Raw genomic sequence first — 24,605 nt, forward strand, 5'->3', positions numbered from 1 at the left:
TAAGACATTAAAGGAACTCATGTCCCTCTTTAAGGATGGATTTACAAATATAGGAGATAACCTTTTACTCTCAACTTCCACTTTGATTTTCTGGCTCAACCAGCTGACTCATCTCAGGACATCCATGCTTCCATCCTTCAAACTGGATCTCAGATCTCATATAATATCCCCTTGGGATCAGAGCAAAATCAGACATAAGGACAATAAGTATAAGGCCCAAATATTAAGGGAAATAGAGCCCAGAAGAAATATCAACATGCATCCCCTTGCCTTGAATTTCCTCACAATTTGAAAAATTACGTGGAAATCTCTTTCATAATCCAGTCATTTAAAGCATCCAAAGGGACTCAAAGTTAGAGGAATCTACCTCTAAAATAAATATGGCCTATGTGTAAATATTTGCTTCAAATTTACTAGATTGGTAAATGTGGGCTTTCATTTACTGCATTTCTTAGGTTGCAAACAGAAAGCTAATAGCCAATGTGTGTGCCTTGTGCAACCTTTACTTTCTCTAATAATGATCACCAGTCTTGCTTTGTATTTTTTGTTGTTGTTGTACTTCCTGCATGGTATTGCAAAAAAGAGAATAGTCTTCATGGTTCATAACAACGTCGTAACACATAACACATAACAGAAGAAAAAGTGTAAAAGAAACATGTACGTAAATAATGTAAATTAGTTTGAAATGAAATTCAGGATACCAGGGAAAGGAGCTAGATAAAAGTGAGGAACACGGAGTACAAAAGTATCACACTGTGGTGAAGAAGTTACGTTGCAAAGCATGCACTGACCTTTAATTAATACAGAGTGAAGTAATGATTATGCAAATGAGATCACTAATGCTAGGTAAACACACACCCATTTGAACAGTCCTCACTCTCATATGATATCCATAGATAATGTACACCAGGGTAACCAAAGACACGAACAGGGAGAGACCTGTGTGCTAGAAGTACTGGATCAGTGAGACCATCTTCGTTGGTGGGAAGTACAGAGAAGAGATAGAGGTTGGCAAAAGCAGGGTGACTTAATTGAACTGCTTTGCTCAAGGAGATGGGACTCATCATTTGTTGTCTTTTTTTTTTTTTTTTTTTTGGACCTGTACTCCATAAACTTCTTTAAGAAGGAAAATCATAGTATGCTTTGGTCTAAAAAGAAATACAGATTTCTCTCTGTTGGGATGATTAAGAGTATGGACTCTGGACTCTGAAGGGACATGTTTAAAGTCGGCCTTGTCCACTTGCCTAATCTTACAATGCTTCCTATGGAATCAGAACTGAGATACACAGGAAAATGACCTAAGATGTCTCAGAGCTTCTCTGCTCCCCACTCCACCCTGACCAAGTCTCAACCCTACCCCCCACAATCTCAGCACAAAAATTTGCAAACAGGTATAAAAACATAATACCTTATCTGTGTCCTTGATCCTTTCTAAAATTGCAACAACTTTCTGTCTATGAGTTCCTCCCCAAATCCCCAAATGCAGGAAGAACATTCACTGCTGATATGACAGAGCAGAAGCCTGGACTGGCCTATTCCCTGAAGTCCTTCCTGCAATTCAGCACAGAGAGGGGAAGGAGGCATAGAATAGGCACCACTCCGGAGGGTAATCACTCCTTCTGCAAACAGAAGTGACAGGCAGCAAAAAGTAACCCAGGAGATGCAATTTCATATTATTGAATTATTATAGATTCTTTTAAAAATCAGAGATGGGAGATAGGGTAGTAGTGGGTGTATCTGACTGCTTGGTTATCTAGCAGTGCTGGTAAGTGACGGAGGATGAACATTCTTACTGGATCAAGATCATTCCAAAGGCTTGGATGCAGAGGGATTAAAAAAGTCTTCATGGGAAGAAGCTTCCTTCATCTTAGTTTATAAACCATTAAGAAGCCTGAAGCATAGAAATGGTGGGGGGTGGGGGTGTGTGTGGAATTGCTACGGTGTTCCCGTGGAAAGACACAAAAAGGAAACTTGTTTCTCAAAGCACTAAGTAGCATCTTAATGCTCAAGTAATTGTCTGTGGTCACATGAGAGAGGCCTTTGTAGCACATTGAGGTTGGTTTAATCTTGAAATCATGGTGAATAGAGAAATCGGCACTGGACAAAAATAAAGGGCCCCATTTCAAGAATCTCTTTAGAAATCTGGGAGAAAGGGGAGCCTGTAATTAAGGTTTGCTGCACTCCTACTCTGGGGGTGATGTCATTGCCTGGAGAAGGGCAGTGCTCCGTGCCAGCAATCTGAGCTCACCGCTCTCCAATAATTCAATAGGGTCTTGAATGGGAATTCCTCATCTTGGGGATTAGTGAGCAGCAAATCTACTTTGTAGGTACCAATGTTTGGCTAAGTGGAAAAAAGAATTGAAATGACCTTGTAAATGGGAGTCCTGAAAGAACACAGCACTGTGATCTTCCCATTAGAATCACATGGATTGGACCCTAACACTCTGTCAACATCTACCTGGCTCCCCTTCCTGCCATCTGCCAGCTAAGAAAACTGAAGCTCAGGAGGGGAAAGTCACAAAGCCAGCTATTCCAGGGCCACAACTAGCACCTGATGGCTTGGATTCCATTTCAGGGCTGTTTCTCCTGTATGATGCAGTGCTCCATCCCCCCATCAATTTCCAATCTGTGACAGCATGGGCCCTGAGACCCTCGCCCACCCAGATATTGCCTGAGTCATTCCCAGGGACTCCAGTTCATGTTACATGAGCTCTCAGATTGCACAGACCCTGAGGGGAAAATAATGTCCTGTTGAAGACTATTTCTGCCGCTTGTGTCACTGCGCAGAGGGGCACTGTGGTACAACCAGCAAAACCGGTTCTGGGTGGAAGAACTCTGATAGTCCTGGCAGAACCATGCTGCAATTGAGACAGAATCTGGCCTTAATCCCCAGACCTCATTTTAACTAATAGTTTTAACACCTTCCCTAGCCCAACTTTTCTTACCCTTACATTAAACGATTGGAGTTTCACGTCCTTTCTTCTATTTATGCTTAAGGAAAGCTAGAAATAAAATGTAAGGCAGCAACAAAAGAAAGAAGTAGGAACTGTACTCTAGAAAAAGCTATAAACCTTTATCATGAGGTCTTGATTATAGATATGTGGTAAGACTACCAAATACTAGGCTGTTGTTGTTGTTTTTGTTTTTAACATTTTATTTTATTTATTTATTCATGAGAGACAGAGGCAGAGACATAGATAGATAGGCAGAGGGAAAAGCAGGTTCCCTGTGGGGAGCCTGATGTGGGACTCGATCCCAGGACCCGAGGATCATGACCTCAGCCAAAGTCAGAGGCTCACCCACTGAGTCACTTAGGTGTCCCTGTTATTGTTTTTTTTAGTGAGTGTCCCAAAACGTAAATCTCCAGATAAAAGTTACCCTCTAACATAGTTATCATAAAAAAAGATATGGTTTTCTCAGATGAAGCTGCTATAACTCAAAGTATATTTGTAGCATTTCTTGTGACATTGCCATCTTTAAAGCTGGTCTTGTACAAGAGAAATCTCATTTTTAACTGTGGAGTGGTGTTATCCAACTTGATATGTACTTATATTTGGGCCCAAGTGATTTTTGATGTTTTTCTTTAAACATCTTCAAAGATTTACTACCGTCACGGGCATTCAAAAGGTCACAGCAACCCTCTCGAATAGTGCTGACACAAGGCTTGCTGCCAAAGGCCTAGCCAAAGGAACCAGAGAATGCTGGAGGGGCTCCTGACCCCACTACTCTCTGACATCCTGTGTCAACCTCAATTGGCTATTACTTTCCCCAACTCTGAAAACCAGTGATGGAAACTGCATATTCAGTTGAGGGAGTGTGGTTGAGGCATAAAAACTCAGATGTCCTTGAGGACCAGGTAAGGAAAGTTCCAGAATGGAAAAGGCCAAAGTAAGTATTAAAAAGAACAGCTAGTACCTCAGAAGAACCACTCTTGGCCTTGCAAATGCTTGGCCTCACGGGTGCCAGAATCTTTCATTACACAAAAGAATCTGGAAGCCTAGATTTAAAAAAATCATCATCTCTTGATTATTAAATGTGGGCAAAAATTTTAAAATTTGAAATATAGCTACCTAAATGCAAGACACACACACATATACACACACACACATTCTGTGGGCCACATGAGAGGTGTAAGTCATAACTTGGTGTCCTCTGGCCATGTACACCAAAATAACATGTGACATTGATTGGAGCGCCAGCTTTGAAGCCCACAGATTTCTCTGTTGATATTACAAATAGTAACTTGAAAGCATGGACAACAGCTCCTGAGAAGCCCATCTTATAAAAATTAAAACTCTTCTGTGAGAGGGACACTTTTACTTCTTACTTTGTTGAAGCTCTTTTCTCAACAACCATAAGAATCTGTTTTTTGCAACTGCTTATTATAAAATCAATACTATTTTATTTTTTAAAGATTTATTCACTTATTTTGGGAGAGAGAGAGAGAGAGAGAGAGTGAGTACATGGGAGCGCAGGGGGGAGGGGCAGAGGGAAGAATCTCAAGTAGACTGCCTGCTGAGCCCAGAGCCTATCAAGGCTCCACCTCACAACCCTGAAATCAGGACCTGAATCAAAATCAAGAGTCAGATGCTTAAAATCAGATGCCCCTAAAATCAATAATATTTTAAAGAAATACCTTGGGGTCTATAGGTTGAAAAATAAAATTCTAGTCTCCTAAATGAAGTGAATTTAACTTTTATGATGTTTCTTTAAAAATAAACCCTTCTAGTAGTTTGGGGGAAATTATTAGTTTTTTTATTACTTATCCATTAACCCAGACTGCATACGACTGCACCAAGTAAAAGTCACTAAAAATAGATATTAAACAAACAAATTTTGCCACAATAAACAAGATAAAGGATTCTCCACTGCCATTTGTCAAAGTCTACATAAGCTTAAACTTGTCAGCCTGGAACAACGCATATGCACAACCACACACATTGAAAGAACACTGAGCTCCTACCTGTGGGAGATGAGCATCTGCACTGGGCTAAAAGAAAGGTCAGCCAGAAAAAAAAAAAAAAAAAGAAGGAAAGGAAGGTCAGCCCACCCCCAACTTGACTACCTCGCTGGTTCACCAAAGAGCTGCCATCATTTAAGCTATCCTTTCCGGTTAGGCATTTTTTAAAAAATTTATTTAAATTCAATTAATTGATATGTAGTGTATTATTGGTTTCAGAGATAGAGCTCAGTGATTCATTGTCTTATTTAACACCCAGTGCTCATTACATCCCGTGCCCCCCTTAATGCCCAATACCCAGTGACCCTATCCTTCCATTCCCTTCCCCTTCAGCGGCCATCAGTTTGTTTCTTATGATTAAGAAACTCTTATGGTTTGTCTCCCTCTCTCATTTCACTTGTTTTGTTGTTTTCCTCTCTTCCCCTACAGGCCTCCACTGATGCATTCACTTCCTAGCACTCATAGTCACAGACTGATGATGAAAACTGGGCTATGAATGCAGTTCACAGTTAGAGCTGGCTTTACAGTGACCAGTACTTTCGATGACAGGATCCCCCTACCACCAACACGGTGGGCCTGCCTTTTGCCCCTCACAATGCTGGAAGGTTCCTGGATCCCCTGTCCCCCACCCTGTCCTAACCTAGGCATGAGGTGTGGTGCAGCAGAGACAACTGGAACTGTGTTGTGTTCGTACATGGGAGGGAACTGAACTGAAGCCCAGGGAGGTCAGACGGCTCACTAAGGACTCCAACCTCTGCCCCATGGAGCCACTGCACAGATGGCCTTTCATTATCTACCCCAGTCATCTAGCCTCTGAGAGAGTGCGGAATGAAGAGGCAGCACAAGGTTTGCATGAGGAACTCTAAAGGGAGGCGGAGTGGACTGCAGAAGACAAACTTCCCCTACAGTTCTGTGTGGGACCTGACCTCCCACCTGTTGCAAGGCGGCTTCCTTCCCTCAGATGCACTGAGCCACTGAACATTCTCCAGGCTGTTCTGGCACTCTGTTGCTGCTTATCCATTTGGGTCACCTTCCTTGGGCTTAAAGCCAATTTCACTTACATTGTTTCATACCTGAGTGAAATGAGACACTGAGCAATTCTTCTTCCATAACTCATGCCCACAAGCTCCCATCCAGCTTCCTTTCTTACCCAGCCTTCCCCCTGCTCACAGACAATGAAGCATTGAAGGTAACTATTTACATTGACCTTTTCATTAGTTTGAAGACAGAGTCTTCTAACACCCTCCTAAATGGTACATAACTGAGGCAGAAAACAAGCTTAGGTTTCATCTGGAACTTTCCCCTAAGTGTAAAATAAGGATCAAGGATCAGAGAAGCTAAAGAACACAGAAGAGTGGCACAAGCAGAAAGTCTGTAGTTTTCATAAAATCAGAGACTCATGCCTGGAAAGCAAATCCGAATATCACCAAGTCTTACTTTTTTTTACCCAAATCAGCATGGTGGTGGACATCTGTCCTCAGGACACAACTCGCCAAAGATTTTACCACTGCCCTTTCTAACCAGAGAAAAACAGGAAAAGCTTCAGCACTCAGCATGAAAGATTAGGCTCAAGGTCACAGTGGTGGCTATACTGCAGCGAGTGAAGGTCAGAGACCTTAGCCCTGCATTCTGTACCTCTCCCTCAAAGAGGGTACACCTGGAAGGACTCATGGGGCCAGAGGCCTACCCAGTCACTTACCTACGGACACATTAGCTCTGAACACTTTGCTGCCTCTGCAGAAGGGAGCAATCAGGGCTGTCTGGAGGAAACTGCAGTGTAGGTGGAGAAGGTTTTCTAGCCCAGCTTTGCCAGCCCCACATGCTAAAATAAAGCATGGGGACCTGAAGGACTTGGTGGGGACAGGCAGCTTGGCCTGTCCTGCGGGAGGCCACAAAGAAGCATGCACTTTTTCTCCTTTACCCCCCAAAAAGGTGATTTCACTGCACATAACTGAATGTGTGTAACTTCTAGAGAAAGAGAACAGGTTCGGTTCCTTTTTTCCTGGCTCAAGTTAACAGATCTTCCCCTATTTACAGAGGCTTTTGCAAAAAGAATCATTTGCAGAGAATGGTAGCATTATTTAAAAGGCACAAGAAGTTAATCAATACTATTTTTCCACTCACCTTCGCCTCTTCATTCACATCCCAGGTGAAGGAAACAGCATTATATGCAATCTCCTCAATGTTCCCAATTGTATTAAAGCTCTCCTTGTAATCAGCTATAATATTAAAAAAGAAAAAGATTTTAAGAGAGTAAGACACGTACTGAACTGCCATTTTCCAATGGGGAGAACTTAAACTTGGCTTACTCTTCCAGCTGACCCTCAGCAACAGTTAAGGATTTGTGCTTGTTGATACTCTTACTAATATTTACTCTAGAAGAATGTTCCTCTATTAGAAGAGTAAATCGAGGTCAAGTAATGTTCCTAAAAGATTGGTTTCATTTTTTTTACAAGGCTTATAAAATTATTAATTTTTCCCCTCCTGGATCTTTTGTCACCTACCCACTCCCTCACCTACTCACTTTCCTGCAGCTTAATTTTCCTGGAAGTGCCAGAGAATTCCAAGGGATTGTTCTGTAGAATAGAGTATGCTGTTTATCAGCCAGGCAGTGCCAGCAAGACTTCAGGGAAGAAATTCCAGAAGAGTAAACCTTTTTTTACTTCTTTTTGGATTTAGGCACAAAGAGTTAATTTAATGATACTCAGCTCACTATCACCACTTATCCTTTCGAGGCCATTCTCTTCCTTTATTTGTTTATGTGATATTTATTTATTCATTTTTATTCCTACTATCTTCTCCCACAAATGCAACAGCTATCGATGTGTTTGCTACATATTCTTAGGAAATAAGTAGGGTTGATTTGCCTGTGTGCATAACTTTTATTTTCAGAAACTGGGTTGTTGGTTGCTAGAGTTGCCAGATTTAGCAATTATTTGGGGTATATTTATCCTGAAAAAGTACCTGTTGCTTGTCACTAATTCAAATTTAATTAGGCACCCTATATTTTATCTGGCAACCCTAGCTATGAACCCTTTTTTGATCAAATCACATTGCTGGTTGCATGCTTATTTCTCATCATCTGCAGAGAATTCCAAGGTAACTATCGGCCCCTATTCACTTATCCCCTCTCCCCAAAAATACACACTTTGGTGGTCTCCAGCTTTCTGGTACAGACTACACATTATTATGTTCTCCACGGTCACTGCCTTACTTGGCATTAAGGTCTGGACATGATATTCCTAGTTTTAATCCTCCCTACCTCCGGAGTGTTTTAGCTTATACTTACCATCTGGATTTTCCCCCTATTTCTGGCCTACCTTGATTCTGTACTACATAAACATCGGCCGTGTCCTGCCTGGTTGGCATCATGGTACACAGCCCATCTGCTTTCCTATGAGGTCTGGATCATTCACAATGTGGTCACATAATCACAAATGTTCTCTCTCTCAAAGCCCCATGATTATTTTTCTAAAATGAAACTCAGATGATTGTTTTTTATAATTTTTTATAAGACTAAAACTTACACTATGACCTATCATGTCCTTCACAATCAGGCCCGGAGATTCCTCTATGCCCTGATACTCCAGCCCCACAACTGGGGCCTGAGGAAGATTCAATTCTTCAGATAGTTAGAGGTCTTTCTGTTTATAAAATCTTTCTGCATTATTTTTCTTTCTGAGCTAGGACAGGAACTAGGTATTATGACCGAAATCCAGGATGTATCAAGTGTTCCTTGTCTACAAAATCTGACATTTTTCTGGCCAAGTGGTCCTTTCTTCAAGCTACATTCTTCGAAGCTGCTGTGTTACTCCAAGGCTGGTGGCTTCTTGAGGCTTTAACAAGCTCTCTATATTAATGCTGGGCCATTTTGAAGTCTGCTTTCCTAAAGTTCACATATCTGATCATTTTTATCCATTTCTTCCTCGTTTATTATAAATTCTAAGTTCATGTGATCCTTTATCAAGATTTTAGCTACTTTCTTTTAGTAATACAACTCATTGTGTTGTGTGAATTGGGCTGAGAGAAACAATAGTCCTATTTGCTTCTTTCAGCCATGATATAAATAATAATAAAAGTCCATGATATTAACAAATCCATATTAATCCGTAATAAAATAAAGTCAGTTTGATTTGGTTTTCTCCTTATTACCAGGATTTGGGTTGATGGCTAATCCCAGAAAAACCTACTTAATGTGCTCTCCAGAATGGCCGCTGAGACCCACTCTCTAGAATGAGTTGTCCCAATATAGACTTCTGCCAGAACTCTATTTCCCCTTCACCTACCAAGATTCCACATTTTTTTTCTTTGTCAATCCAATGGGTACAAAGTGGTATCCTATTGACATAATATTTGCATTTCTTCACTTGTGAATTCAAACATCTCTTCACATCCAGGATAGCTAACCAAGGTGTCTATTTATAGAAACTACCTGTTCATGGCCTTTGTTCACTTTTTTATTGGTTCCTCCAGGGAAATTTTAAAGCAAAACTATGTATCTTTATATTTTAAATAAAACATATACCCTGTAATACAGAAGTATGTGTGTTCTCCATAGTTAAAGAGACCAGAATCTACTCATCCACAACCACTAAAAGCACATGCGTGCAGACTTCATGTTTCCTACCTCAGTCTCTGAATCCCTTTCTCCAAAATATGTAAATAATTTTACACAATATTGGAACAATTATTTTTAATTTGCTTTCTCCCTCCTTAATAATTCCGCATCTTTTTTTTTTTTTATTCATGAGAGACACACACAGAGAGAGAGAGAGAGAGAAAGAGAGAGGCAGAGACATAAGCAGAGGGAGAAGCAGGCTCCAAGCAGGGAGCCTAATGTGGGACTCGATCCCAGGTCTCCAGGATCACATCCTGGGCTGAGGGCGGCGCTAAACTGCTGAGCCACCTGGGCTGCTGCCTGCAGCATCTTTCTAAGTAAATAAATACACTTGTGGAAAATACTTATAATTGCCAAATACTATTATTATTATATTGAATTTTTAAGAGTGCCATAACTTTATTTTGCTCTTATTGGTCACTTAAGTGATGTCCAATACTTTGCTACCTTAAACAGTACTTCATTTAATTATCAATATGGTTAAATATTCACACATACTTCATTATTTCATTAAGATATATTCTCAGAAGTAAAACTAATAGGTCAAAAGCAAATGTGTTTTTAGGGCTTTTAATTCATTTTGTCAAATTACTCCTGGAAAGGTTGAAACAATACATATTCACGATAAGAGTGTATGAATTCCTGTTTCCTCAAACTGTTTCTCTCCAAAATGGTATGCAAAATGTGGTACCTATTTTAATTTGCAATTCCCTAACTGCAAAAGAGGTAGAACAGGCTTTCCTTTACTGTCTGGATTTTTGTGTTTTTATATTCTTTGTTTTTGAAATTTACTCACTTATCATAATAGCTTCTTGTTATATCCTTTGCTCATTTTATTCATAGGGTATTCAAATTTTCTTATTGATTTTAAAGTAAATATCTAAAGCTAAGAGATAAAATAGAGAGCAAAGGAAAATAATTTTACATCCTACAAACTTAGAGTAAAAATTTATGGCTTTATTTGGGATGATTTCTTTTAAAGATTTTATTTATTTATTCATGAGAGACAGACAGAGAGAGAGAGAGAGAGAGAGAGAGAGAGGCAGAGACACAGGCAGAGGGAGAAGTAGGCTCCACACAGGAAGCCCAATGTGGGACTCGATCCCAGGTCTCCAGGATCAGGCCCTGGGCTGAAGGCGGTGCTAAACCGCTGAGCCACCCCGGCTGCCCCAATATGGGATGATTTTAAATGCAAACCTGTGTTTTTTTTTGATCAGGCCAGCCAATCTCTTAAAATTCTGAAGGGAGAAGTAGATCATGGAATTTAAAGAAAGGGAGTTTCCCTAATTCTTTATATCTATTTGTTTTAAAAGACAGTCTTATAATTTTTTTTGAAGTTTTTAGTAAGGATTTTAACAGCTTTTTAATTAGTTTTTTTTTTTTTAAGATTTATTTATTTATTTATTCATGATAGATATAGAGAGAGAAAGAGAGAGGCAGAGACACAGGAGGAGGGAAAAGCAGGCTCCATGCTGGGAGCCCCACGCAGGTCACGATCCCGGGACTCCAGGATCACGCCCTGGGCCAAAGGCAGGCGCCAAACCACTGAGCCACCCAGGGATCCCCCTCTAATTAGTTTTTATTTTATTTTTTTTATTTTTTTTTTCTAATTAGTTTTTAATAAGCATTTTAAGACAGCTTTAGTTCAATTGTAAATTTAAAAAACAATGTCATATTTAGAAATAAAGACAAACCAAAGTGGTTTGGTCAAACACTTTGACCAAGGATTTTAAAAACAAATGCATTACAAATACAAATACAAATACAAATACAAATACAAATACAAATACAATGTTTTCTGGGTTCCCTAATCTGGCACAGGGCCTCTGTCGTTTCTATCATATTCACTTCATCAACAAATGTATTGAACAAATATGTACTGTGTGTTCCCTATTGCCAGGCAGTGTCCCTACGCTGAGGAAACAGCAGGAAACAAGACTAGGTCCCTGATCATGCGGCTTTTATACTCCAGTAGGAGACAGAAGATAAATAAGTAGACAAATAATAAATGAACAACACAATTATGTTTAATAAGCTTTTTTGTGCCAATAACAAAAAACAAAAAGGTTGGTAAGGCTACTTTTTACTGGGTGGTTATACTACCTTGTTTATTTCCTTTATTTATTTTTTTTAAGATTTTATTTATTTATTCATGAGAGACACAGAGAAAGAGGCAGAGACACAGGCAGAGAGAGAAGCAGGCTCCCTGCAGGGAGCCCGATGTGGGACTCAATCCCAGGACCAGGATCATGGCCTGAGTCGAAAGCAGAAGCTCAACCACTGAGCCACCCAAGCATTCCTGTTTATTTCCTTTATACCGTGTGCCAAAATTTTATTTATTTGTTTACTTACTTATCACCAGCCATTTCCCATTAGCTATTTGCTCTTAAATACTGCTGTTTATTCAGTGCTTAACATCATACAGAAAAAATGCACTTCATACATTTGTTAAAATAAATGAGTTAAGTGAATGAATGAATGTATCCACGAGCACTCTAAACCAAAAATATAATTAAGAGATTGATGTCATCCCTTTTACTTTTCTTTTTTTTGTTTGTTTGTTTGTTTGTTTTTAAGATTTTTTTAAGAGGAGAGTACAAGCATTGGGGTGGGGGCAGGGGGAGCAGAGATACAGGGAGAGGGAGAAACAGGCTCCCTGCTGAGCAGAGAGCTTGACATGGGGCTAGATCCCATGACCTGGGGATCATGACCTGAGGGGAAGGTAGACACTTGACTGACTAAGCCACTCAGGTGCCCCACGCCTTCTTCCTTAACCTTATGCAATACAAGAAATATCTGCTCATCTTTAGTCTCTAACACATTCCTACAGATGGTAAAATAGCTCTATCATTTATTTGTGACTATGAAAATTTTCTAGACCAAACAGCTTATGAATATTGATGTTGTTTTGTCCATGTACTTTTTTGTCCAATGAATAAAATGCCAATAGATACATCTCCCATTTCTGAAAACTGTGTTAATGTTGTTTGCTTAAAGGCTTATGACTCACGGTATAGAAACAGAAACTCAGCAGCCCATTGTTAAGCCTTCCTTCTTTACTCAAGAAAGTTTCTCAAACCCAAATTTTATAAATGTTGATAGCTGCTCAACTAGTAAAAGGCACTGTGTTGAGCTGGTGTAATAAGCTTAGTTTCCTAGGGCTGTCATAACAAAATACTACATACTTGGTAGTTTAAAACAGCAGAATTGTATTCTCTCACAGTTCTGGAGGCCAGACATTCCAAATCAAGGTGTTGGCAGTGTTGGTTCGTTCTGGAGACCCTGAGAGTTAAGAGGCTCACTCCTAGCTTCTGGCAGTTGCTGGCAATCCTTAGTGTCCCTTGACCTACAGACCTATCCCTCTAATCTCTGCCTCCGTCTTCACATCATGTTCTCTTCTGTGTCTCTGTGTCTGTTCCCCTCTTCTCTTCTCTTCTAAGGATTTGTCATCGGATTTAGGGTTCACTCTAAGCCAGGATGATTTCATCTAGAGAACCTTAAGTACCTCTGTAAAAACCTTTTTCCCAAATAAGGTCCTATTTCTAGATTCTGGGAGTTAGGACATGGACAAATCATTCTGAAAGTCACCATTCAACCTCCTGCACCTGGGATTCCCTCCTGTGACCAGAAGTCAGGTGATTTGAGTGCACAGCTTGTTCCTGTATGATAGCCATCATAGCTAAAAAGTAATCACCCCACTCAAAAAAAAATTATAAAGCATTTAATTATGAACATATTACATTTTGAATGGACTTTTTTTTTCCCTAAAAGATGACAAGGCAACATAAAAACTACATGTATTTTACCCTGGTGTGTAAATATCTATAGAATACTAACATCTACTTAGTGAGAATGAAGATATAAGTGGGAAAATGGCTTAGATGTTTCCAAAAACCAGCATGATGGAACAAAATTATAATTAGCTGAAATAGGTTTCTAAAAAAATGTATGCCAATTTAATCTGAGTTTTATTTCTTAATTTTTTAAAAGATTTTATTAATTTATTCATAAGAGACACAGAGAAAGAGGCAGAGAAATAGAGGGAGAAGCAGGCTCCCTACAGGACCCCAGGATCACGACTTGAGTCAAAGGCAGAAGCTCAACCAGTGAGCCACCCAGGTGTCCCTAATCTGAGTTTTATTTTATTTTATTATTTTTTTAATCTGAGTTTTAAAGGTAGTTCTTATTAATCTTAATAATTTACACACAAAAGAACAACCATAAAGTATACAACTGACCTGAAGCGTCAAAAAGAACAGAACCATGAAAGAAGAAGTGAGAGTCTATCTAATGAAATAGGAATGAAGTTTATTTCATTGTTAATGTCATGTAGCTGGTGAGAGTCAAACTTTTCAGGGTCCTCTCTAGCAGTTGTGTGTCCTTGGAATGTCAGAGTGAAGTGGATGGGAATGCAAAGCCATATACATTCTCTAGGGCCTGTTAGGACAATCCCCAGAGATGGAGAATGAGTATTTCTGGATTCCCAAAGCTTATAGGCTTGTGTGGATGTTCTATAACAGTGCTTCTCAAATCCTGGGGTGCATCAGAACCACTTGGAGGGCTTTAGTAAAATGTAGATGTCTGGGCTCACTACCAGAAATTATGATTCAGTAGGTCTGGGATGTGGCAAAGAATGTGCCATTCTAATGACCTCCCAGATGGGGCTAATGCTGCTGGTCTGGGGTCTACACTTTGAGTAGCACTGTTCTATGGCAGAGTGAAGTGACTGAATCTATGGGTGTATCTGGTTCAGTCCACATACATTCTTAGAGAAAGAGACATCTGTCACTAAAGTTCTCTATTGATTATCGATGAAATCCATGTAATAGATTGTTCTTTTTCCTCAAAGATTTCCCCTCGGGTGGACACAAACTACACATATAGGAAAACCAGGCAGTTACCTATATGGTGAGCTTGGAGTACCACCTGCTCCAAAATGTCTGCTTGCTCTCTTGCCTGGGAGTCCCATCCTGAAACATCCATTCCTTTGGGTAAGGATATTGTCATCTCGCGACATTAAAATGCAAATGTTCTTTGGATAATAATAAGTGCCATAAACCAAGAGCTTGCCGAGTGCCAAGCCTGTGTAGTCTTTTATCAACATTACCCCATCTAATCCTCACAACCTGTGAGGTAGGTGTTAGCATCCTCCTCCCACAGAGAAGTTAAGTGGCTTGTAGAAAATCAGATGGCTGGCCAACTTGGGACTTGAATCTGGGTCTGTCTGATGCTAAAAATCATACTATTAATCATTGCCTATATTTATCTCACAAATTAAATACTAAATTGTCACCAGATATTAATATCTTGTAGAGAAAAAACATAGCACATCCTACATGGTAACTAGCTGGTAGAGAAACACTTGGGGAAGTTCCATGAGGCAGAGACTGTACATTTTGGGCCCATTGTAAATTCCTTGACAAAGCAGGGCAGGAGTGGGTACAAGGAAAGCATCTCTATATCCTGAGGGGTACCAGGAAGATTGAAAGACAAGTTCCAAAGTTAGTCCTTCTGAGAAAACAAGAGGTTTGAGGAAGAAAGGTGACAAACTACAATGTCTCACTGAAGGGCCGCTGCGCGTGGGTGAATAAGCAGTGCTTTTCATGTATGTTTTTGGCAAGTTACTTTCTGCAGAGAAATTATGGGATTCAATTTTATATTAATTGTTATGGAAAATATGATGGTGAATCCTTCTGCTGTCTTATTCTTTTACTTTGTGTATATAATCGGTGGTCTGTTAATAGGTTTTTTGACTCAGACTTTTGTAGGTTGAATTTTCTTCAAACTGTGTATGTAAGTGTGATTCTGGAATGCCGTCAAAGGAACTCTTAATTCCTTCACCTTAATTAAGCTTCACGTGCTTGGTAAATTACAACTATCCCTTTTAATTATTTTTTGTATATATTGTTGGAGATTAAAAGGAATGGTATAATTAATATAAAAAATTGTTGCTCTTCCGAAATGTATAGATTCTGTCTGGACTAGTGAAATAATGAGCCTGGAATGCTGAAAATGGCTCAGGGCACGATTGCCAATTTAGTAAGTTACACCACAGCCTAAGAAGATGTTGTTTCGGGAAAGAAAAGAAAAGAAAAGAAAAGAAAAGAAAGAAAAGAAAAGAAAAGAAAAGAAAAGAAAAGAAAAGAAAAGAAAAGAAAAGAAAAGAAAAGAAAAGAAAAGAAAAAAAAGAAAGAAAGAAAGAAAAGAAAGAAACCAAAGATTTGAGGAAGTTTATATTTGGGGTATTTATAGGGTGGGACATACAAGGGATCAATTTATAGGGTAGTACCCAAAGCATAGGAAGAAAGGACACTGGGGGTGGAGACACACAGACCAGAACTTAATTTCTATCCTCCTCTCAACAAGCCCTGTGACCTTGAGTGAGTTATGGAAGCTCTCTGAGCCTGTATTTCCTTATCTACAAAACAGAGACAATATATGGAGCCCCTGGGTGGTGCAGTCAGTTGAAACATCTGACTCTGTTTCAGCTCAGGGTTGTGATCATGGTGTCGTGGGATCGAGCCCCATGTTGGGCTCCGAGCTTAGCAAGGAGTCTGCTGGGGTTTCTCTCTCCCTTTCCCTTTGCCCCTCCCTGTGCTTACACACACTGTCTCTAAAATAATAAACCTTTTAAAAAAAGAGAGAGACAATACCTAAAGAACAGACCTTGCTAGTCCTTTAGTGGGTGAGGGGAACAACCCTGGTCCCTACTTCCCCCAACCCACTTGTCCTCAAACATCTGCTTCCCTATGTCTGCAAAGACCAAATAGAATGAGCTCAAATTCAGGAAACACTCGAGGGTCATTCTACAAGTATTTGTTCTGACTTAAAATAGGTAGAATAAATAAACCCTAGTCCAAGTAGGTTTTGAGATTTTTTTGTTTTTCAAAATCAAAGAAGCAGCTTCTTAAAGCCTGGATGACTCATAAGAACTCTAATGAGTCTATTATATTCTTTATCGTGCTTTCCCCTAGTCAGAGGTAACCTGGGTTTCCTTAAGTGTGTTGACACTTGAGCTGATTTTTAGAGGCTCTAAATGTATTTTCATCATTTGGTTCCAGCCCCTGAGCAAACAATAGGATTAGCTACCAGTTTTTGAGAGCCAAGTGTGTGCTAAATATACATATTTCACAAACATTACCTCACACAATTCTGATCTTTTTAAATTATCCTTACTGAGTAGAATAGGAAATAGGTAAATGTGTTAAGCACCTCCCCTCACTAACAACCACTCAGTTTTTAAGCTGCCAACCTGGGGTTGGAACCCAAGAAGTTCTGTCTACAGACAAAGCCGGAACCCTTCGATTTCTGTGACGTACAACCTTTCAAATGAGCACCTTTCCACACATAATCTAGAATAATAATGGCTAAAGTTATGAAGATATAATTTTGTGACTCATAGAATGTGATGGATATAGTGTGACTCTAGTATTAAAACTAGAATTAAATACTATATACTGTTTACTCTTCATAGTTGCTTATATTACCTTCATAGACATCATCTAAGAAGGAATCTTTCTTGAGCTAAATCAGTATTTTATTTGTGTGTGACTCACCCTTCTGTTTCTAGCAAAGGAATTTATAAACCAATGTACTAGCTTTCAACTGTAATGGCAATAAACTTACAGTAGGAAAGCATTTTTCACTGTAGTCTATGACTATAGCCCATGTATGCTAGTATTTTTTACTCTTTTTTAAAGGAATGCTGGTCTTGATTTGTAAACTTGATTTCAAACTGAGAATAAGTCATATCCTATCTGTAGACACACAAACACATATGCTTTTATAGGATCTATATATGCATTATGAATTCTGACTGAATTTAAATAAGCTTGGATGGGCTTAAAATGAAGCACTTCTCATTAGTCTATGTTATTCAGTGAGATTTAACTTCAGTCTATTTTTAACTCAAATTATTTTGTCTCTTGAGAAATCATGCCTGGTACTTTCTGACAGTGTGCTGAATGAATGAAGGTATGGATAAGCGCTTGGGTAAATAATTTACTCTTGTATACTGCATGAACGACTCATGTTTAATTTTAGTTTCTCATTCTTCATCTTCTTACTTAATATACTAACACTCTTAGAGGTAGGGGTGGGGGCAAGAAGTTATAGGCACACAGGATTACAAGTTACTGCCCACAGTGGCCAATCCACCATAATCATCTCAGACCTACAGATGGGGCTCCCACCCTCCAGCACCACAGTCCCCAAAGTTTTTCCACCCCAGATGATATTTCCAGACACTGTAACTTCCCAGTTAAGCCAACTCTGACTTATAAAAGAAAACTGAACTCTTAGATGATGGTACTTTATCACTAGAAAGAGACCTGAGAACTGCGATTCTACGAGAAGATATTCCAGTCTCTTTCAAAGACCCATTCTAGTGCCTGGTCGGCCTTCAATGTCAGAAATCAGTTTCAAATACAAAGAATTGTACTCTGAGTTTTGGACTGAAAACATTCAAATAAAAGAAATGACTTCTTGGTAACGGTGCAGGACACAGACATATTACAAAAACTGTAAATCCTCACATGGATTATCTTCCAATAAATCTGAACCACAAACCCAACCCGTTCAGCTGCTCAACTTCCCCTAAGATTAACCTCCATTTTTAAAAAGTTTTAATTCCAATGTAGTTAACACACAGTGTTGTACGACTTCCAAGTGTAAAATATAGTGATTCAATAATTCCATATATTACTCAGTGCTCACCAAGATAACGATACTTTTAATCTCCCTCACCTATTTCATCCATCCCCCCCGCCCCCACTTCCCCTCTGGGAACCATCTGTTTGTTCACTATAGGTAAGAGTCTGTTTTTTGATTTCTCACTTTTTTCCTCTGTTTTGTTTCTAAATTCCACATATGAGTGAAATCATGTATTTATCTTTTTTTCACTGCCTTATTTTGCTTAAAATTACTCTCTAGATCCATCCATGTTGCTGCAAATAGGAAGATTTCATTCTTTTTATAGCTAAATAATACTCCATTGTGCACGTACACACACACACACACACACACACACACACACCTTCTTTAGCCATTCATCTATCAGTGGACACCTGGGCTGCTTCCATAATTTGGCCATTGTAAATAATGCTGCAATAAAGACAGGGGTCCTTTGAATTAGTGTACTAGTGTTCTTTGGGTAAATACTCCGTGGTGCGATTGCTGGATCAGAGAGTAGTTCAATTTTAATTTTCTGAGGCACTTCCATACTGTTCTCCACAAGGGCTGCACCAGTTTGCATTCCTACCCACAGTGCACGAGGGTTCCTTTTTCTTTACATCCTCATCGACACTTGCCATTTCTTGTAGATTAACCTCCCTTTGCAACTTCCCAAGCTGCCCCTGGCTGCCCAATCATACACACCAAACTGGTTACCAGACATAGGAAGGTGAGTGTGTTACATGTGTGATGGGCACAGGGTGGGGGAACCACATGAGCTATTCTAGTTCATTATACAAGTGATTTCTGCTTTAACTGCTACTTGAATTACTCACGCTTCTATTCCTGTTTACTTATTTCCCACCAATTATTAGAGGATTTAGATATCATTTTGAAATTGAAATTCCAATTCTCTTAAATATATTTCTTTAAGAAGCCAAATCTGCCCTTCAAAGGAGGGAAGCTGATACTTCTGTTACTGTTTTCTTTTTCTTTTTTTAAAGAATTTTATTTATTTATTCATGAGTGGCACAGAGAGAGAGAGAGAAAGAGAGAGAGAGAGAGAGAGGCAGAGACACAGGCAGAGGGAGAAGCAGGCTCCATGCAGGGAGCCCGATGTGGGACTCGATCCCAGGACCCCGGAGTCCCACCCTGAGCCAAAGGCAGACACTCAACCACTGAGCCATCCAGGTGCCTTCTTCTGTTACTGTTTTCCCTTGTGATGTGGACCACAGCATCTGGGAACTGTGGGTTAGGGTTCAACATCCTCAGCAGCCACCTAAGTAAAGCCGCCTAACTGCTCTAAGCTGGTTTCCCTATCTGTGAAATGGAGATAATACCAAGACGTACCTCAGAGGATCACCAAACAATGACGAGACGCTCATTTATTTAGCGCTTCTTCATTTCAATGCTAGTCTTTTCAAAAGCAGAAAAACTAGTGGTGGCTCTGCATTCCTGGAACTTGTTCAAAGACTTTTCTTCACATTAGCTTCACCTTATTTTGGTTTATCCAACCTCAAAGAGCTTAATTTAATTTTGGTAAAAACTTTCTCTTGGCAAGTTTTAGGTTGTGTAAACAGAGAAGGAAAACTTTAGATTTGCACAATTTCGCACTTGGGGATATTGCAAAGACATAAATTTGTTTCTGTTGAAAAGTGTAGCAAGAGAGAAGCTTCTAATAAGTGCTCATGGATAGCTAACAATACCAGCTCTGTATTTTGTTCAGTACATAGATGAGCCTCATGAAACTATCAGGATATATCTCCAAGTATTTTTTTTTTTTTGTAATTTTTAAGCCAATCAAATAATGCTAAAAACGAGACTATCAGGTTACCTGCAATCTCATTAAAAGCATCTCTGAAGAGGGACCCCTAGGTGGCTCAGTGGTTGAGCATCTGCCTTTGGCTCAGGTCATGATCCCGGAGTCATGGGATCAAGTCCCACATCAGGTTCCTTCTCAGGAAACCTGCTTCTCCCTCTGCCTTTGTCTCTGCCTCTCTCTTTCTCTCTGTATGACTATCATAAATAAATAAAATTAAAAAAAAAAAAAAACTCTAATTCCACTCTGGACGGAGTGAACTGGGTCTTCATAATGCTTCCCATGTGTTCTTGGTTTCTGTGTACCAGGCTCTTTCTAGACGAAATATGTAAACATTTTATCCTTTGTCCTCAAAACAGCTAATTTTCTTGTTTAAAAAGTGAGCCGGTTAAGAATCAGAACTTCCCTCACCTTACTGCCTGTGTTAGTTCAATCAAGGGACACTCTTACTAAGACGTACAACAGTTGCCACTGCCCCATCTGTGCTAACAATTCTATCAGACTTTATAAGATAATCGGCCAATCTCGTTTTGGTTCTTCTGCCTGGATTGCTATATAAGCCTGTGCTGGTTTCTTGGCTTGCAGCACCCTCCCCCACCTCACTGACCTCATGTGCTCTCACTGTCATTTCGGAGAGGTCTCAGAAACACTTCAGGGAAGCACTCCTCTAAGGCACCATATGACACGTGACATCTTAGCACTGATCTGCTTGCCTCCAGACTCAAGCAGGCTGAGGACAGGGACTCTGTCTTAATTACCTCTGAATTGCTAGTTCCTAATGAAGGGTCTGGCCTGTTTTCTGTTTTTTTTTTTTTTTGTAATTTTTAAGCCAATCAAATAATGCTAAAAACGAGACTATCAGGTTACCTGCAATCTCATTAAAAGCATCTCTGAAGAGGGACCCCTAGGTGGCTCAGTGGTTGAGCATCTGCCTTGCTCGGTCAATGATCCCGGAGTCATGGGATCAAGTCCACATCAGGTTCCTTCTCAGGAAACCTGCTTCTCCCTCCGCCTGTGTCTCTGCCTCTCTCTTTCTCTCTGTATGACTATCATAAATAAATAAAATTAAAAAAAAAAAAAAAACTCTAATTCCACTCTGGACGGAGTGAACTGGGTCTTCATAATGCTTCCCATGTGTTCTTGGTTTCTGTGTACCAGGCTCTTTCTAGACGAAATATGTAAACATTTTATCCTTTGTCCTCAAAACAGCTAATTTTCTTGTTTAAAAAGTGAGCCGGTTAAGAATCAGAACTTCCCTCACCTTACTGCCTGTGTTAGTTCAATCAAGGGACACTCTTACTAAGACGTACAACAGTTGCCACTGCCCCATCTGTGCTAACAATTCTATCAGACTTTATAAGATAATCGGCCAATCTCGTTTTGGTTCTTCTGCCTGGATTGCTATATAAGCCTGTGCTGGTTTCTTGGCTTGCAGCACCCTCCCCCACCTCACTGACCTCATGTGCTCTCACTGTCATTTCGGAGAGGTCTCAGAAACACTTCAGGGAAGCACTCCTCTAAAGCCCCCTTTACCTTTGTTATATTGCAGAGCATTTATCTCCACCCTACATTTTACTTGTGTACAGATGTTTCTGTTTCTTATTGTGCCCACCCTCCAACTGGAAGGTAAAGCCCATGAGGCCAGACCCTTGTCTGGGTTAGCACAGGACCTGAGACATAGTGAGCTGTCAGTAAATCTTTTCCTGAATGAAGGAGTGAGTTAGTGAGTGGATGAACAAACGTGTGGATAAAACTCTAATTCCAGGGGATCCCTGGGTGGCGCAGCGGTTTGGCGCCTGCCTTTGGCCCAGGGCGCGATCCTGGAGACCCGGGATCGAATCCCACGTCGGGCTCCCGGCGCATGGAGCCTGCTTCTCCCTCCGCCTGTGTCTCTGCCTCTCTCTTTCTCTCTGTATGACTATCATAAATAAATAAAATTAAAAAAAAAAAAAAAAAAAGAATTCCCATCAGTTGTCAAGTGTTCTGTTTAAAAAAAAAAAAAAAAAAAAAAAAACTCTAATTCCACTCTGGACGGAGTGAACTGGGTCTTCATAATGCTTCCCATGTGTTCCTTGGTTTCTGTGTACCAGGCTCTTTCTAGACGAAATATGTAAACATTTTATCCTTTGTCCTCAAAACAGCTAATTTTCTTGTTTAAAAAGTGAGCCGGTTAAGAATCAGAACTTCCCTCACCTTACTGCCTGTGTTAGTTCAATCAAGGGACACTCTTACTAAGACGTACAACAGTTGCCACTGCCCCCATCTGTGCTAACAATTCTATCAGACTTTATAAGATAATCGGCCAATCTCGTTTTGGTTCTTCTGCCTGGATTGCTATATAAGCCTGTGCTGGTTTCTTGGCTTGCAGCACCCTCCCCCACCTCACTGACCTCATGTGCTCTCACTGTCATTTCGGAGAGGTCTCAGAAACACTTCAGGGAAGCACTCCTCTAAGGCACCATATGACACGTGACATCTTAGCCACTGATCTGCTTGCCTCCAGACTCAAGCAGGCTGAGGACAGGGACTCTGTCTTAATTACCTCTGAATTGCTAGTTCCTAATGAAGGGTCTGGCCTGTTTTCTGAATGAATATGGAGTACCTATACCTTTCTGCAAGCTGGTGGGAACACGGGACCAGCACTAACTCCACGTCCTTACAGAGGGACATCCACAGAGACGAGCAAACAACAGAAACAATCTAAGTGGTTCTATACAGGAGATATGAGGTCTAATCGGCACAGGAATGCTCCTTGGGCTGCAGAATGTAAACTCATTTATGACCTAGAATAATTGCTGTTATTCAACAAGCTCACAAGAAAGAACTTGTGAGGCTTGGAGAACTCTGCTTGTGTGCTTTGAAAAGCAGCAGGACTCACACTAGGGCCAAGGTCTATTTGTTTTACTTTTATCAGGTAAGAACTAATTGCTAATGTTTCCTTCCCCGCTCCCCCAAACAAAATAGTTTATGGCCTGATGTACAAGAACCACATATCTGAACTGGCTTACAGAAATGTCAGAACTAGCAGCAGCCAAGAGTTCCACCCTCTCCCAGACTGCAAAACATTCTCGACATCTGGAGAGGAAGGCATAGAGGAGGGGACATCAGCGCCAGGCCAGGTCACGGATGTCTGCAGTCACTCTGCAAGGCATCGGGGCCTGGTAGGGCCAAGAACTACCTACAGGTTGCCATATAAAGATGAACTACAGTGGAGTGAGGACCAGAGTATAATAAAAAACAAGGAGTGCAAACTCAGACACTCTTGGGCTGCCATTCCACCTACATCAGTCACCAGGTACATGACCTTGGGTAAAATTCTTAACCGTTCACCGGCTCACTTTTTAAACAAGAAAATTAGCTGTTTTGAGGACAAAGGATAAAATGTTTACATATATCGTCTAGAAAGAGCCTGGTACACAGAAACCAAGGAACACATGGGAAGCATTATGAGGACCCAGTTCACTCCGTCCAGAGTGGAATTAGAGTTTTATCCACACGTTTGTTCATCCACTCACTAACTCACTCCTTCATTCAGGAAAAGATTTACTGACAGCTCACTATGTCTCAGGTCCTGTGCTAACCCAGACAAGGGTCTGGCCTCATGGGCTTTACCTTCCAGTTGGAGGGTGGGCACAATAAGAAACAGAAACATCTGTACACAAGTAAAATGTAGGGTGGAGATAAATGCTCTGCAATATAACAAAGGTAAAGGGGCTGGAGAGTGATGAGGGTGTGCCATTTAGGTAAGGTGGCAGGGTAGGTCTCTTTGATAAGTTGACAACAAGCAAGGACCTGCAAAAAGTGAGAGAACAAACCATGTAATGTGCGAGTATCTGCCAAGGAGAGCCGTGCCTGGTGTGATGTAGGAGCAGCCTCGTTGGGAGCTCCAATCAGGATACAAGGAACCCAAGAGTCAAGGCCCCATGTGCTCTGAGAAGCCACTTCCTTTCCTGCACCCAAGGCCCTCCGGCCCCCACTGTTCCTTGCACAGACCTACAGGAAGGACTCCATCAGAGACACTGAGCGTCCTCTCCCCATCTGGCAACCAGCACTGAGGAGCTAATCAGAGGATCAGAAGTCTGTAGGAGATGAGGAAACAGCCTTGAAGAGCAAACACCATTCTAATCCAAGTGAGATAAATGTATGTCAGGAAAGATGTAGACTGTTTGCCAGCCATCAAGACAACAGACAACAGCTGGGACAAGAGACAACAGAGCAATCCTTGAGCATAAGTGCTAAAGGGATGGGGAATAAGGAAAAATACAAAGAGAGATGAAAGTTTCCTTGGGCTTTGCTTGGAGCGGAGGTAGAGAGACAGAGAGCTGGAGGAGGGCTGGTTAGCCCAGGAACCCTGAAAAATGAGAAGAAAGAATAAGCACACCTCTACACACAAAACTGTGTTGTGCATAACCCGAGGAGCTTGAGGTTCCCGCAAGTCCACCCACAGACTCCCAAGACCACGGGCTAGGAATCTCTGCTTTAGCGAAAGGGGCCCTATCTTGGTCTCTAACTCCAGTTTCAAGATCACTACCTAGACG

The 24,605-nt window shown here is 40.6% G+C and overlaps 1 protein-coding gene across 3 annotated transcripts in view; it reads right to left on the reverse strand.

Annotated features, from left to right (window-relative positions):
• Positions 1-24,605, reverse strand: part of GRHL2 (grainyhead like transcription factor 2) — a 160,829-nt gene that overhangs the window by 52,824 nt on the left and 83,400 nt on the right. For all 3 annotated transcript variants that reach the window (XM_041769136.1, XM_041769135.1, XM_041769137.1), the window contains exon 8: positions 7,085-7,179. In XM_041769136.1, coding sequence (XP_041625070.1) covers positions 7,085-7,179 — 95 coding nt within the window. The remainder of the gene's footprint in view (positions 1-7,084; positions 7,180-24,605) is intronic.

This window comes from Vulpes lagopus, chromosome 9, assembly GCF_018345385.1.
Source record: "Vulpes lagopus strain Blue_001 chromosome 9, ASM1834538v1, whole genome shotgun sequence".
NCBI lineage: Eukaryota > Metazoa > Chordata > Mammalia > Carnivora > Canidae > Vulpes > Vulpes lagopus.